This window comes from Carassius auratus, chromosome 5 (genome assembly GCF_003368295.1).
Source record: "Carassius auratus strain Wakin chromosome 5, ASM336829v1, whole genome shotgun sequence".
NCBI classification, from domain to species: domain Eukaryota; kingdom Metazoa; phylum Chordata; class Actinopteri; order Cypriniformes; family Cyprinidae; genus Carassius; species Carassius auratus.
In genome coordinates, this window is record NC_039247.1 from 4832925 (window position 1) to 4850873 (window position 17949).

The 17949-nt window shown below is 38.2% G+C and overlaps 1 protein-coding gene across 5 annotated transcripts in view; it reads left to right on the forward strand.

Annotated features, from left to right (window-relative positions):
* Nucleotides 1-17949, forward strand: part of tet3 (tet methylcytosine dioxygenase 3) — a 47959-nt gene that overhangs the window by 5002 nt on the left and 25008 nt on the right. For 2 of the 5 annotated variants that reach the window (XM_026244985.1, XM_026244990.1), the window contains exon 3: nt 11700-11756. In XM_026244985.1, coding sequence (XP_026100770.1) covers nt 11700-11756 — 57 coding nt within the window. Of the gene's footprint in view, nt 1-10863; nt 11297-11699; nt 11757-11934; nt 12067-17949 lie in introns of those variants that run through there. The other 3 variants (XM_026245005.1, XM_026244998.1, XM_026244999.1) reach the window with 3 other exon arrangements.

The following is a 17949-nucleotide window of genomic DNA, read 5'->3' on the forward strand; positions in this document are numbered from 1 at the left end:
AAATAAAAATATGTATATGTATTTACATAGTACTTAACAGGTGGTTATTTCTGTGTTAGCCGTTTAAGCTGAATATTGCATGGGGTGAAAAAAAACACTAAACCGTTTTTATGCCTGTATGTTATAAGATCTGTTACATCTGTGCAAACAGGTTGTGGCCAGGGTGAGAGAAGTATTTGATGTTGCCTAGGGCTACATGAATAATCTGATGGGATTATCATGCGTATCTTTTCAGTAAAGCCGGTTCTGTGATCAGTAGTAAATCTCCATCACATGCTTTCAGATGGAGCAGCATTTACTACACAGAGCAAAACAGCATTCACATTTGCAGACAATTTAATAATGTGATTACGAAATCAAATAAATCGTTCTGCGGTTATGAAAGCTGTTTGTGTAGATTGTCAGTGAGCTACGGCTCTGTGTGGTAAATGCTGCTCCATCTGAAAGCATGCTCCAGAATAAGGCACGCAAAGTACTTCATGGTATTCTAAGCAGTGACAAAGCCTATGTCTATTAGCATTGCATTATTATATGCTTTATTATAATAATAATTATTATAAGACGAACGCAGATAAACCATATATTGTCATATTGTCATTGCAATGGAAGCAGTTAAATCTTTTGTTTATTCAGCAACCGCTGTTGAGATTTCCTGGAGTTCTTCTGTGGGGCATATTTGGAGTTTACATGTGAGAGCGCCCTCTGGCCTTCAGATGGAGATTTACAGCTGACCACAGAACATGTGTCCCTGACCAGATTTGCATGACAACCACAGCTTTTGCCAAATCACTATAATCACAATTGCGATTTTGATTAATCATGCAGCGCTAAATCTGTTTATTCACTACTCCTGAAGGTTGAGCAGATGCACCCCAATTATTCTTTCATGTCCTTACAGTCCGTTGCAGTCGTCTTCATATCTGATTTGCTGGCTGACCAAAACCAGATAGTTATAGAAGTGCACAGAAGTGACTCAATAACAGCGGAGCAAATCTGAACATCTGTGCCTGCGGAAGGTTGTACTTTTTCAGTTGATGAATGAAGTACAACCTCTGCTGGCCTGTTTCACAAAAGAGTGATTGTCCCACACCCGCAATTGTGGTGCCCAGAAATCTGAACGAATCTACTGCAGCCACTGTGCTGTTCATGATGGAGTGCAGGGATTCTCCTAAAGTCCACAGTCTCCATAGTTTTGAGTGTGTTAAGCTCCAGGTTGTTGTGACCACACCAGACAGCCAGCTGCTCAACCTCTAGTCTTTAAGCAGACTCGTCGCCATCCTGGATGAGACAGATGACTGTGGTGTCATCTGTAAACTTCAGGAGTTTGACAGAGGGGTCTTTAGAGGTGCAGTCATTTGTGTAGAGGGAGAAGAGCAGTGGGGAGAGCACAGAGCCTTGATGAGCTCTAATGCTGATGTTGTGGGAGTTGGATGTGAGTTTTCCCAGCCTCACTAGCTCCTGCCTCTCTGTCAGGAAGCTGATTATCCACTCACTCACTGGTGGATACAGAGTTCCACAGACCTGTCTGCTTGGTAAGCAAACTACAGCTTGTCGAGCAAGAGTCCCATAATGTCCTCCAAGCAGGCCAACACCAGTTTCTCAAATGACTTCATGACCACAGATGCAAAAGCATCAGGTCATTTAGTTCTGTGAATTTTGGGTTCTTGGTTCCTGGGTTAATAGTGGAGAGTTTGAAAGAAGAGGGGACTTCACACAGCTCCAGTGATCTGTTTAAGATTATATATATATATATATATATATATATATATATATATATATATATATATATATATATAAACATTTTTTATTAGAGGATCAGATCTGTGTGAATATGGATGACAGGTGAAAAGAACCGGCTTTGAGGCAGGCTGGATATACAATGTCTGGGACTTTGGATTTTCTTATCCTCCTGAAGACTTTGTGTACATCATCTTCACAGATCTTAAGTGCAGGCTTTTTTTAAGAAAAGATGACTGTTTGCCCATGCAGATTATGTTGATGCAATGTCAGGATGTTGTGGCCGGTTGCCAGGGTGCTGATTTGTGTTGCTTTTTGGTTGCTAGGGCATTGTGTAAGGATGCTAGGTTGATGTTTAATGAATTAAATATTAATGTTTAATGATTAAGTCTACCCTAAGACTCAACACTGAAAAAAAAAAAAAAATTGTACTAAATATTTAAACTTAAAGGTCCCGTGATGTGGATTATTTTCTTCTTTTTTTTTAATGTTTTTTATATTTTTTATATTTTTTATTTTATTTTTATTTTTTATTTTTTGTGTTTCCTCATATTGTTAGTAAGAATTTTACATTTAACATTTAGAAAAAAAAGGCATTTTTTTATATCCCAATTTTGGCCCTCTGGCTTGGATGCTCTGTTTGAAGGGGCGTGTCTGCCGTGAGACTCTTAGAGTAGTAGAGTAAACACTAACTGTTATGATTGGCATTTTTGTAACTATTACAACTGTCGAGATTAAAAAATCATGGAAGTGATGATTGTAGCATTATTTTGTAGATCTTCTCCCATCACATGAAAGGCTGCAGTGATGAGCATTGAGTAGACGGAGTCTGTTTATTGCATGAATGATCTCGTCATTGCAACGCGTTTTCTCTCACAAAATGCTTTCACCACATCTAACAGTGAACACAATCTCGACATGAATACAATAAGAGCTTCGTTGTGCAGCATAACAGCGTAATTCATTATAACGGCAATTTGGGCAAGTGTGCTGATATACTCACGATGTGTGATTGACTGCTCCGAACAATATAAAGGGAGTGTTCTTTGATCGCTCTCAGTAGTTAAATCATAATTAAATATAACAGATTTGTTTCATGCTATGCTACTAAGAGAAACAATGTGAAGTTGATCGTTTAGTCACTGGCTTATTCACTGATGCACAAACGGTATTAAACGATTTAGAAAGAAAGTCTGTGTGAACTTGAATAATTAGCTACACATCGGAAATCACTGATCATAGATCAGGCATTAATGAACACTGTTTCTCACTGTTTGTGACGGTGCTGTCGTATCCGTATCATAAAAGTCTGTTTGTAAAACCTGTGCTGACATTGCGACTGAATTAAATGTAAAAAATAAGCTGAATAAATGTTCTCAAATTTCTCGGGCAATGCAAAGAAAGGGGAAGTGACCTCTCCCCTTATGATGACATAAGGGGAAGATTCCAGATCAGCCGTCTGAGCTCTCGTTTTCTCAAAGGCAGAGCAGGACACCCAGGGCTTGGTTTACACCTATCGATCGATTTCTATCCCCTGGGGGACCATATACAGGCCAGGGGAACTCATATTAATGTTACAATATCATGGGACCTTTAAGATGCATTTACCTAAGAAGTCAAATGCTCAGTTAGATGTTGTCATATATACCAAAATTAGGTGAGTTTATAATTAAAACAAAAAAGGGGCTACCTTTTAAAAATGAAAGCTGGCTGAGAGCTACCAATGTTATACAGTACTTAAATCTCTTAATGTATCAATCCAAGCTGTTATAAACAGCATTGTTAAAATGTGCTGGGAATATTAAAAACTTCCTGATACACACTGAAATAACTTTACCAAGTTTTATGACAAAAGCCGACAAATAAAATTAGCAGCACAATGCACTTTTTATTTAAAATGACTTTTCTGAAATGATCTGCTCCATAAACAGTTCTACATAAGCTAATGTGCATTCTAAAAATCTCAACACTTCTGATAACAAGGTAGGCTATTTTCCATCAACCGGTTTAGATCAACAACAAAAATCTGGTCTGATTTTGCAGTGGTCTGAACATACAGTAAATATGTCATACTGAATTTGTAAATCCAAAGTTTGACAGCAGAGGGCACATATGAACTGCAGAACAGAGTTGTTTCCACGGTAACCTCTGTAAACAAAGCTGCCCTTTATTACCTCGGTTCATCTTCGGAACACAGTTTAAGATATTTTAGATTTAGTCAGAGAGCTTTCTGTCCCTCCATTGAAAATGTGTACGGTATACTGTCCATGTCCAGAAAGGTAATAAAAACTTCTTCAAAGTAGTGTTGTCAAAAGACCCGGTACTTCGGTACCAAGTCGGTACTAAAAAATGTAAATGTGACGGTACCAGGTTTCTTTAAGTACCGGTAGTACCGAGGTCCCGTTCAAACCAGGTTCAGCGCTATGATTTCCGCGGAGCAGAAAACGAGGACAGAATCTCAAAATCCAGTCATGAAAATGAAACTTACATTTGAATACGGACATTCATGGAATTTGTCAAAGTTAGCATAAATTAATCAAATCTCCATATGGACCAGTATCTGTAAATGTTAAGCCGCAAAAGTTGTTTGAAATATGAATCTGTGTTCTGCACGTCTCTGTGTGAATGAATGAATGGCAGAGACGTGCGGGTTTGTTTACTACATAGACTGAAGCGCATGACGCTTGCATTAATTTCAGCATCTGAGCTTAAGAGTTCTCTCTCCATCAAGCGATCTGAACTTTTCAGCTCATCTCAGTGGACGCACAGCGAACCTGTATTTGATGCTCTGTAAACTCTTTGCGCATGACTCACCGTCGCTTTACTGATAGCGCTGTTTCTCACACATGCAAAGAGAGAGAGAGTCTTACCACGCTGAATCGACACGCTATATGTAAACTATTCTTTGTTTTCTTTTCCTGTCAAAATAATGGAGTTCATTTAGAATTATTCATTCATTTTCGAACAAGCAGAAGACATTCTGGTTTCTCTGGTAGTGGGCGGAGCTAATGCGCAAATGGCAATTTCATTGGCTGGCGCTGATCTAGTACCGTCCCTGTTTTGATTTCAGCAAAGCAGTTTGACCGGACACAGACAACGTGATTAATATTCATGAACCCAGCAGCTCATCAATTCATAGTGCATTGTATATACAAGTATGATAGTAGAATTAGTAGTAGTATTATCTTTAATAATAATTAATATGATCTATTACTATTTTATGACCAAAAATATCTTAAGCATCACCACCAGTCTTAAGTTCAGTTAAAATGACAAATATGCATTCATTAGGCCTAAAAGTAAATTTTTACATAAAGGCATTGTGCTAGAAATATTACTATTATTTAGTAAAATGTATGTGATACTGCTACTACTGTTGAAAAAATTTATAAAACTTTATTTTTTTTAAAGAAATAAATTTCACAATATTTCTTCCATGTTTTAATTTTAATAGCAAATCCCCTTTATTTACCAAAAATAAAATGTTTAAATTTCATAAATTAAAAGACAAATTAAATTTGAGTAAAACTTGTTCACTGTTTTTCATAATTATATAACTTGTAGAAAATTTTTAAACACAATTGTAAATAAGTATAAAGAATTGCATTGGTTTTATTTTTAGTGCTAAAAGTTTTTTTTTTTTTAATTCGCATATTTTTGTGTTTTGCTTTGGTACCGAAATTGGTACAGAATATGGTATCAATATCGAATACTGACATTATGGTACCGTGACAACACTACTTCAAAGTAGTCCATGTGACATCAGAGGGTCAGTTAGAATTTGTTGAAGCATTGAAATACATTTTGGTCCAAAAATGTATTTTCGACGCTTTAAAAAATTTCAGTGGACCATCTGATGTCACATGGACTACTTTGAAAATGTTTTTATTACCATTCTGGACATGGACAGTATACCGTACACACACTTTCAATGGAGGGACAGAAGGCTCCCGGACTAAATCTAAAATATCTAAACTGTGTTCCGAAGATGTACGGAGGTCTTACGGGTTTGGAACGTCATAAATTCATAATTTCATAACGTCATAAGTCATAAATTACCCTTTAATAACTTTGATTAAAGCTGAACTGAATTTACTGTACGTTTTTTTTAAATCACGCTAATCAAATACGGGTTTAATGAATTAAAATACATAATGAGATCATTAAAATAACCTCATAAATTTTGTATATTTATAATGGAAAACAAGACAAAATAATGTTTTTTTCTTGCTTTGTAGCATATCCCAGAACATGTCTTTACTTTATTAAGAATGTTAGTGACGCCACTTTTATTATTTGGAAGAACTATAAATTTAATAGTCTCTTACATAGTAATACCACTCTCCTCAACAAGCCGTACAAATTCAGGGGTAATTCATGTCCGAAGCACAAATTATGTATGTACAGACATTTAGTACTTAGGGCTATGGGACTGTGCAAACAGACTATGAGCAGTAGTAAGTGAGATGTTGCCAATCAAGCACCACTAAACATATGTCTGGTTTTTATGATTTATCTAATTAGCTTAAAGATTTTAGGAACTCTTTGTATGTCTATTGAGTGTCCCACACTCACATGGGTGCCAGGTGTGTGTATATGTGTGTTTGAGCAGGTTTAGTCTCGGTGCAGAGAATTCCTTTTGCTTACTTTATATACTCTGCTCTTTGACCTTTGACCATTAGAGGCATGGGGGCTGACCTGTGGCCAAATAGAAGAGGAAGGAGAACGGGGGAGGGAATGAGCAAAGAGAGAAAAAGAGAACCAGAAAGAGCCCACTGTGCCTCCATTTTCAGCGTAAATATTGACCATACAGTTTAAGTTTAAAAAGTGGTAGACATGGATGTTTGCCCACTTTAGATACTGAAATATAATTTCCATAGCTTAACTTTAATTAAGTAGTAATTGTAAATGTAAAATGTCAGTCACAGAGCTGTTGGTTTCTGATTATATGTAGTGAATGTACATATATGTATATGAAGTCATGTTGAAAGCAGAGTGAAAAAAGTAATATATTTTCTTACTTAATTATTATTTTTACTTATGTATATAAGCATCACTATTACTGTTGCACACACAAACCATTTTAACAAACTCATAAACCCTAAGTAGTCTATTAACATTTAACGTGTAACTGGTGCCTCATTGTTTTTACTCCAGACATTACAATGCTCCAAAATGAGGTCTTTTAACTGATCAGACTTAAAAGTGTCATCATGTTGATAAAAACTTATAATGAAGGAAGTATTTGGGTAATATCTAAAGCAGAATATAGCTGACTTGGATTGCTTTGACTTAGGACAGGAAGTAACTAGCAAGCAACCATCCAGAACACCCTAATGGTGGCTAACTGTGTAAGGGCAAGTACTACTTGTATTTCCTCTCAATTTCAAAACAAATAGTGCTAGTAGAATTAGTAGTAAGGCTGTTAACAATATCAGTATCTGATAAAGCATTTTTAAAAGACCAGTTTGCCATTTTTGTTTACTAGATAAGATTAGACAAAGGATCAGGAGGATTAAATATAAATGGTGTCTGTCTGTGTTTTGTAAGGGTCACCCATCCCCCTTTCCTCTCCCACCCTTTTTCCCTCCTCATCACTTAACTGAGCACATGAAGGAGATTGGCTCCAAAATCAACCCTTTCAAGACTCACATGAGCAGCAAAACATTCATTAATAAATCACTGATTACCCAGAAACCCAGTAGTATTCATTCAAACTAATCTAAATCCAGATTCACACAGAATTTTGACTTGGCGTGTGTGCACAAAACCTATTCTGAGCACCTGCCTTGTTAATTTTGTGTGTTGAAATGTGTATTTGAGATTGAAATATATTATCTTTGGAGAGCTAGAACAACAACCCTTGCTGTGCTACAGTGTCCATACTGGCCATATCTCATTGAGCTGACCTCTGCACTATACCACCAGCTGACTTCACTATTGCCTGGCAACCAAATCACATTATAGCCTTCTCTACCAATCAGAGTTTGCTCCGAATCAGAATGAATGTAGACCCAGCGTGCATGACAGGTAGCAGCACTAAATAATGCTTATAAACCCAAACCATTCACTGAACAAGAATAATTACTGTAGCTGTTAGTTGTTTGTGTGTTAGAAAGATGAGCGACATTAAACAGTCTAGAGCTAAATCTCTATTATATTTGATATAGATGTAAAAACATGCGTTTTAAATAAATGGTTATGTAAAATAAAGCAAACCTAAAGGGGGTTCTTCACAAATGACCATTACAGCCCATTTATTGATCGATTCACTGCAGTATGCCAGTGCTACAGCATAGAGGTTGTCACCAGAGCTGCTGCATCGGGCGTGTAAGACTGCTTGAATTGAGACTGATTTGGAGAGTTTTAATCTTAAATGTCATTCATTATTACTTCACATTAAAAGTAGTGACGTTTAGCTTAACACTTTTTGCGTTATCTTTTTCTCACTGTTATCTGACACTGATTAAAAAAAAAAAATTTAAGTGATATATTTGAAATGTTCCCTCAACATAATTTGCAAGCAATGACTATCCGGTTGTATAGATGTTGTACCGACATGGTATCATGCAGACTTTTTTCCTCCATAAACGAATAAATAGAAACAGGTATAAGGATATTCTTTCATGAAGTAATATGTAACATTACTACAATAATTGTTGGTAAGTTGTATTTTTAATGTAATTTTCATTATTCTCTGATAATTATTTTACCTTTCTGCATTGCAGTGAGTATGTTACAGTATTACAGTGGAAAAAGGTAAAATAAACATCATTTTCTAGCTAAAATACACATAAATATATTAAAAACAAATATTACCAACATAGGTTTGATAATGTAACTGCTTTATGATAAACACACATTATATATTTTTCTATTTATTTATTTATTTATTTTTTTATCAGGTATTGCACCCTCTCTCTCTCTCTCTCTCTCTCTCTCTCTCTCTCTCTCTCTCTCTCTCTCTCTCTATATATATATATATATATATATATATATATATATATATATATATATATATATATATATATATATATATATATATATATAAGCTAAATATTAAATACAAATATGATTCTTATGTTATGATTATAGGAATTTATATATCATAATATTTCTCTATTTTTTATTAGTTTGGGGTGGAATGTGACCCAAAAAATTCTTGGTTTTATGAGATTTGATTTTGATCTGATAACATAACATGTGGTTACATAAAAAACTTGCAATTAAAGTGCAGTATCAGACTAGAGTTTGAGTGTGAATGGAAGTATGTGTGTGGGGGGTGAGGGGGTTTGAGTTAGGTTGTGTATTAGAGCAAGGTCTTAGAAACTCTATGTGGATTAGTTCAATTTGGGCTGGCTATTGTTCGAGAAAAGGGGGAGGAGAGAGTTAATTAGGATTGTTAATCCTTCTGTTATTACAACAATGTCTTAACTATCATTTAAACTCACGCAGATACGTTCACACACACACACACACACACACACACACAGACCTTTGCAATTATTTCACAATAAAGCCTTAACGATGTGTCTGCAGTTTCACTCCTCTTTCCTCGAGAACTCTGTGTGAGCGCATGTGTATGTGTGTGCGTGTGAAAGTAGGTTGTGGGGTCACAGGTAGGATTTCAGACAGCCTTGAGGGGATTTGCTTTGATACAGCCTGAATCACCTGGCCTGTGGCAAGAGTGCCGAAGAAGGAGATTAATGACCACTTACGCACTTTGACTCTCGTGACAGACCAGGTGATTCAGCAAGTATCAAAGCAAACAGATGAGACAACATCAGGAAGGCGGCAATCATTCCGAATGCATTTGCATCGCAACCCAGTCAGTGGAACACACTTTGCCGATTCCATTGTGCACAACGAAATAATTTCTTATGATCCTAGAAGCATAAAAGAGAGCGGTTGAACAGAAATTTGTCACAGCGTCACAGCCTTCCCTAGCCCGTGGTTAAGACAAGCCTTTATGCAGATGCATACACGTACGAACACGATGTTCTTGGAACTCCCACGCTGCGTAATCAACTCTCATCACAACTGCTGCGTCACCAAACGTCCGCTAGCTCTTCGAAAGCTTGAGTGCACGCTTCCCTTCACTCTCATCCTCCACGTGCCTCTTCCATCAGTCTCGCTCCCGGTTACAATCTGACTAAGGGAAAATTTAGGAGGATTATGCAATAAAATTAAACGCAATGAAATGTTGATTAGTTTTTGACATTTACAATTTTGTTGAATCAGTGTGCCGTTTTCTTGTCAATCGCAGTTGCTGTTTTCTTCATGAATGGAAAGCGCGTACGCTGCTAACCCTTATGGATGATTTCGACATCTGTTTTGTTAACAACTCACTTGCATTTCCATCTAGCAGGCATTTGTAGGTCTGGCCAGCAGAGGTTGTAGTTCACCATGTATGACTTAGATTGAAATCGAAGCACTCATAGTGGTATTTCAGGCATGCACACATGCTTCACACAGTCGGTCAATCCTAAGCATTTCAAACATCTGAGATTCGACTAGCATTTGCGATGCCATTTGCGTATAAGATTGAACAAATGTAAAATGGTACAGTATTCATACCGGGCAACTTTTTTTGGCTAGCCGAATGGAAAATTGCTTGTGTGTTTTCAAACAACTGACTCCAGCTGTTCGTGTGTCACTGGCTGGAGAAAGAGGATTGGTTATGTGTGTTTCTCTGTCAGTGACATTGTTCAACTGCGTCTTGGTACCAAAGACACGGCGTGCATGTGCACAGTCCAGTCCAGTTGTTGCAGGCAGCCGAGACACAGATGGTCTTCAGTGATACCACATTCCAGAGCCATTGTTTAAGGAAGGCTAGCCGGGTTAGATAATTGACAGCCACAGCGTGCAAGAGAGAAACCCTTCCCCCCCAGTCTGAACCGCACAGATACACATACACACGCTTTGTTCATAGCACGCGCCCCCTTTTCTTTCTTTATCCAGCACATCCCGCCCTCATGCTCTCTATGTCTGTGTCTCTCGCTCATTCTTTCTCTCCTCTTGTCTGTTTCACCCTAGCAGCAGTGCCCGTGCTCAACTCCGATTGGCTGATGGCCACTCTTTGTGAGCTATCGTTGGTGTGACGTCGCATTAGTGAGTGTGTTGTGTGTAGGTCGGAAAGGAGGGGGGGGGGGTATTCACATCACGTATTCTGTTAGCTTTTTCATTTGGACGAGAAAAAAAAGAAAAAGAAAGAGAGGGGGGGCTATAGTGCAGTAGTGATAGCAATCACACTGCCTTTAAAAAAAAATGCTCATGTGTGTATGTGCCATGAATTGGAGGAAGTGAGAGAGAGAGAGAGAGAGACAGGGAGGGCGAGAACGAAAGAGCGTATGAGAGCTAATGTAAAACAGGATTAAGAACACAAGATGGCTTCCTGAATGGACAGAGACTAGAAAGAGAGAGGGAGAAGAAAAGAAAGATAAAGAAAGAGAGCGAGAGAGAGAAGTGGGGGGGACACAGAAGCGTATGCTTTGGGTCTTCTGATGGGGATACCTCTCGCTACCGAAGAGCAACACACGAAGGCAGCGAGGCTGAGTAGGTAAATATTTATTAGCACAGGGAAAAATGACAGACAGTAATGGCAGATGGGGAGGGTGGGGGGTAGACTGAAAAGCACCGGTTTATAGAAAAACTGGGGTCAAAAATAACTAGCTGGCATTAGCTTACATTTAAATGTTTTATATCATATGTTTTGTATCAATATGAAGGACAGAAGTTGATCCTCTTCTCAAAATGTTCTGTTTTGTGCATGTGAATGAGCCCAGTCATAATTTAAACCTTTGTGACTCATGGCTTATGACAAAATGTTTTTTTTTCCCCTAGTTATAATGGGTTGGAAGGTTTGGATGATTATGATGTTTTTGTTTTTATTGTAAGTGTTCATGTCATTGACAATTCTCAATCTGTTTTCTTCCTTTCTTTTTCCATGATTATCCGGGAAGGTGGAATATTTTGAAGACGTGAAAACCCAGTCCATAATCCCAAACCTGGCTAAAGAGGTGAGCTAAATAAACCTTGGCCAGCTCTGTCTCTTCTGTGTGTATCTTCTTACAGCAAATGTCAACTGTTTTTGATATTCCTATACTTGCCTGATGTTTTCCTCTTGGGTATGAATCAGAAATGGTACAATGTTTTGAGCTGCAGTTGATGATTTGTGCTTTTTGCATGACTCAACAGGCCCAATGCATGCCCAGATGCAGTGCGACTGCTTCGGTTTGAAGCAACAGCTGCATTCAGGCATCCACCTGTGTGTTGCAGGTGCAACTCTATGTTTATGGCCTCCATTTCTGATCCAAGTACTATGCCAAGGTGCGTTACGCAAGAATGTGCTTTAGTGTTGATTCTTGAGCGGGGCGAGAAGACAGTCGTGTGGACTAGGCCTCTGTTTAAAGAGACCCGGGCTCTGCGCTTATTGGAAGAAATGTAGGCGTGAGCTTCGCCTGGCAAAGAGAGAGAAGAGAGGAGGAGGAGTTGGCCTCTCTCTCTCTCTTTCTCTCTCTCACTTTCTATTCGGCTCTATCTCGCTCAGTCTGTCAGTCTGTCTGTCTTCTTTTTTCTCTGCACTCTGTGTCAAGCCTGGCAACAGAGAAGAGTGGTTAGCAGGACTGTCAAAGTTTCGAGTCATCTGAGGTAAATGGAGTAAAAGTTAGTGGGTCACATAAGCGCACGCATGCGCGGTGACGCCACTGGTATTTGTGTGTCCATGTGAGCGAGCACATGGCTGAGTGTTTATGGACTTAGAGTAACGTGGTGTCACGTGGAGTTGGAGAGACTCGACAGGACTTGACTGCTTTAGGTGTGAGTTAGCGGCAAATTACTCTCAGTGAATATGCTGAATCACACATAGTGGTAATTGTGATTGGTGCAACTGCTGTAAAATCAAGCAGACAGTCTCGACAACACTGGCGGTGTCCGCGCTCCTCTTTGCGCTCTCACCACACCATGGTGGGTTTAGCTTTAGCATCAGGCAGAAGTAACTGTTGAAGTTTATCTTGAATCTAGAATGTATAATATATGCCAGTTCATTTCTAACTGGCTATTTTGGCTTGTCTGATCAAATGCTTCGTCACTAAGTTCCGTACACCTACACACACTCACAAAGTCTTACATAAACTCACTCAGACACATTTGGTTAAAATACAGCTAAATCTTGCTTGCCTTAAAGGATTGTCTCAAAATTTTGTTTGCGGCTTACCAGTTGGCCATCATGCCCCTCATCTGTCACACTTCGTTGTCGCTCGGCCACAAATTGCCTGTTTACTGTGAGAAGATGGCTTGCATCACATACTCATTTGCTCTCAAAATACTTTGGATTTGGATGATTGTGGATTGGCATTGTCAAGCTTTGTTAGGCAGTTTGCTGTGATGCAACGCATGCGGTGATGTTATGTAATTACTCAGCACTACCCAGAAATTGTTAACCGGTACTTCAAACCCAACCCGTGAACATGAAGAACATTCAAGGCTTCTTGAAGAGATGATGTTTCTGTGTAGTGTTTCTTTCCTTTTGGCTTGTCTTCTGATTGACGTAATGTACTGTAGTTGTGGGGATAACCAAAACATGAAAGCGCTCTGCAATAGACTATAAAAGCTGACGCTACTTTACTATAAACGTTTGATCTGTGGGGTAAATGTATATCATCACCCCAGTTTATTCATTTAATAGGTACCGAAAGTTGCATGGGAGGCAGCACCACATTAAAGAGTTATGGAAAGTCTGTAGTAATGGTTCGTTTTAAGGTGTGCGGAATCCCCTGGCATGACGGGAAAGGGTTAACGGTGACCTAGATTTTGTGGCAACAGTGAGTGGCAGATGACATCACGGCTGTAATTATAGTTCAGATCCGCCCTTGAGGCAACTCACGTGATGCAGTATTTGTGTGTATGCATGTGAATGTGTGCTTTTGAGGGGAAATTATATATTATGTGAGTGTGAGCGTTTAAAGGTAATGCGAAAGGCAGGAAGCCACTCGTTTTCCTTTAATCGTTCACATGAACTTAGGCTCACAATGTAATTCGCTACAAAATAAACCGGTTGTTTTCTACAGATGTCACTATGAGTTAACCGATACAGAAGTTCACTTATGAGAAAACAGGATGTTAAAAATAGAATGGCTGTAAACTATTTTAATTTAGCTGATGCATTATGTCCTGCCACATGAGAAGTTTCCTGAAAACACACACACACACAAGCTATACTCAAAACAAAGTTTGCGTAAAATTAGGTCTGTTTTTTCCCTGTCAATCCACCCAACCAAACATTCCAAAGCCTAGCAAGAAAAAACACAATTTTAGTAGCACATACTGGGACTTGGTTTAGAGTAAAGGGAATGCATGATTCATTTGACTAAATTGATTGTAATAACCATTTGTTTTTATTTACTGTTAATCCTTTTGTTGTATAGCTATGGTTAACTGTGCAAAAAAATTTTTGTTGAGTTAAACATATTGTTTAAACCATTTCATTGCTTTGTTGTTTTTGATTTGGGATAATCAGTATGCTTGTGTTGTAAGTTATAAGTTAGTTATATAATAAAATCTTATATATAACAAACATGTAGATTGTAGATTCATGTAGATTGAATATTTTTTTCAGGGTAGTGATTTTAAGTAAACGGTTAGCCAATTCAGTTGCACCTCAGCCAGTGATAGTTAAATTGGCCCTTTAGTTACAACAACAAGACATATAGTCTTATATATAACAACAAGAAATATAGTCTACATTAAAAAAAACAGTCAGGATATCAAAAACAGAGTCATTATGAAATTGTTACATCATTACACTTTTTAAAGTGTCACCAAACATGCCGGAATAACCAGTTTCCCAAACAATCCCCTTTTGCCATTCTCAATTGGCTGTTGTGCCAAGTTGGGACGTGCGAACAAACAGTAGTGTTCTGATACTGGTACACTTTCAGGGTATCAGCCAACAATGGGCTTACTCATAATTGTCTCTACATATTAATCTGGTTTATCAGAAAATAATTAAACTTCCAAATAAATGACACACTTCAGCAGACCATGCATCCTGTTTTGCTTTTTTTAAATGTCAAGTAGAGCTTTGTGGTGGGGGAGGGTGGGGTGTGTGTTTGTGTGTGTGTGTGTGTGTGTGTGTGTGTGTGCATGTAGAAAGAGCAGATGTGTGAGGTTTTTACATTAAGCGCATGCAGAATTCTTCACAAAGCATGTTAAATGTGTTCAAACAATTTTTAAATGTGACAGCTTCAGCCATCCAGCTTTGATCAATGTCAGGAGGCTGAAAAATGAATACAGCTATGATTAATGCTTGCAGATTCTGAACCATCATGTGCTGAACCATCAGGAATGCACTGAAAACTTGCAGTTGTGTAAAGATGCTTTTAAGATAAGACAATAACCAATGTAACTTGGGTAGCTGAAGTGGTCTCATTGGATGTTAAATATTTGATACTAAAATACTTAATGTGCAGAGACAGCTATAATTAAGTCATACAACCTAAAAAGTGTAAACACTGTGACTGAGGTAGTTAAAAAATGTGTACATCACAGCCACCTAACAAAGCAACACTGACTCCAACCAATGGTGTGAATTTGGGATCTGTACTTCTTACCAGTGACAGATAGATAGAGTGTTTGGGAAAACCTGTTTGAAAACAGTCATTAGTTTGGTGACTCTAGTGGCAGACAAATAATACATTAGATGAGAAGTATCTTGGGACCATTGCTTGGAGGCCTAATACATTTAAACTAAAATACTGTGTCTTGTCTTGCCAAATCTGTTGTTTGTTAAAGCCACTTTCACATGGATTCACATATTTGCCCTTCACTTTGGCTTTTGGCTTTGCATCTCCTGTGCAATGGATGACAGCACTACTGCAGTTAATAAAAAATGAATGGACAGGATGTACTGTGGCACGTCAGCTGAAAACTAGCTCAATAATGGGGTGTTATCTCTCTCTGTTCATCTTACCCCTGATCCCAAGTGATTTGTAATTTCAACCTCTGATATATAAATACATTATGTATATGTACATAAAATATATACATATACGCAAACATCTTTCGGGATGAAAGAGGACTCTTTTGCTCACCAAGGCTGCATTTATTTTATCAAAAATACATTGAAAACAGTCATATTGTGAAATATTATTACAATTTAAAACAGCCATTTTCTATTTTAACATATTTTAAAATGTAATTATTTCTGTGATACAAAGCTGAATTTTCAGCATCACAACTCCAGTCGTCAGTGTCACATGATCCTTCAGAAATCATTTTAATATGCTGATTGGCCCCTCAAAAAACATTCTTTATTATCAATGTTGAAATTATATATTATATCTAATATTGTAGTGGAAACCATGATGCATTTTTCCAGGATTCTTTGAACATTTATCTGAAAAAAAAAAAAAAAAAAAAAAAACTTTGGTAACCATGTAAATATCTTTACTGTTCTTATTGATCAATTTAATGCATCCTTGCTGAATAAGAGTTCTCATTTTTTCTTAGTGTATGAAATTCTTATATATTATTTTTATTTATTTATTAATTTTTTATCTTACTGACCCCACACTTTTGAATGATAGTGCATGTGTTAACATTTCTAACTTTGACTGTACATGCATGAAAGGGGGAGTGGCTGGAAGGCATTTGTGCTCATTGTATTGCAACTGTACGTGAAAGAGAGGCTGAGACAAAACGGGCACATGCAGTGCTGCAGTGTACTTTGTACCACTTTCAAAGAGACCCTGGCCCTTTAATAGCAGCTATGCCTGACTTGAACATATGGGGAGCTAATCTTAGCCTTACTCCTGAGAGGAACAAGGCTGGCAACCAGCCACTGTGCAGAACTAGAGAGAGTATTCGGTCTCTCTCTTGCTGCTTCTTTTGTTATAAATGTTGAATAGAATAAGGTCTTTTGTTTTATTAGTGGCAGATTTTTGCCCGACATAGATTGATTTGAGGTTTTTACATCATATTATTTTAAGGATTATTTGGTTAGCCATATGAGAGTATATAGCCAACCTAGAGTGGGTTATGGATCAGATGTCTTCCCATTTTGAAAAAGATCTGCATGATGTCTGTCTCCATCTATCTTTGTCTCCTTCAACACGATTGTCTTTCAGTTCTCTCTGCCCTTCTTCTCTTTCAAGCCTTCGTCTCTTTACCAGTCTGCTATTTTCTGCTTTCCTCTCTCTTGTATCCCCCTCATCAAATTTCACCTCATATTTTTTCCCTTCTCCTCCAAAACTTCTTGCACACAGACCACTCTTTAGGCTGTTATTCCTCCGTCTCATACCTCCTCCTGTCCCACCATCTCATTGAGTGATGAGGGTCGCTCCTCCCTTCCCTTCCCCCTCTATCCTTATGTATTTTCTGCTTTGCTTCCCCCTCACTCTCCCTCTCTCTCGCTCTCTCTTTCTCTCTCTCTGTCTGTCTCTCCCTTTCCCTTTGTGAGTATTTGTGGACTAAAATGAGGAGGGGTCTCTCAGCTGAGTTGTGCATGCTGACTTGCATGTGCCATGTGTCAGGCAGGACAAATTATTGCATGCACACATTGATATTTACATTTGACATCTAACACCTCACAAAACCCACCCACCTTGCCCTAAAGAAAGAAGCATCAAGTCAGGGGACACCATAAATAAGGTGCAAACTGAAAAAAGAAGAAGACAAGGTTGGGATGGAGGGACGTGGGGGGTCAGAGAACAATAGACAGGAATAAAGAAAGGGAATTACAAAAATAGAGACACGGGAATTACAGAGAAGATGGTAAAAAATGGAAAGGTAAGTTAAGAGAAACAGAAGTTGATGTCTTGATTAGTCTCAATGACTGTCTGTACCATTCATAATCTGCCCCAGACCTTATGCATTCAGTGACCATAAGCTTATTTGCATTCGCGTGTACACGTGTGAGCGCTCTGCATGTGTTTGAGTGTGTGCGTGTGCCCTCGCACGCAGTTGTATACGTTTCTTAGAAAGCATGCTTGAAACTCTTCCGTGGTTTAACCTCTCATTGGGCCCCTAGTTAAGTGCACGTATGTTTTATATGTGCTTGAGAAAGTGTTTCGTTTCTGGCCTGAAGGGACAGGTCTAGTAAACAAATACAAAGAATGAAAGGGTGTGTGTGTGTGTGTGTGTGTGTGTTTATGTGTATGTGTGTGGGAGAGAGAGAGAGAGAGAAAGGGAGTGTGAATGGACTTGTTGTAATAG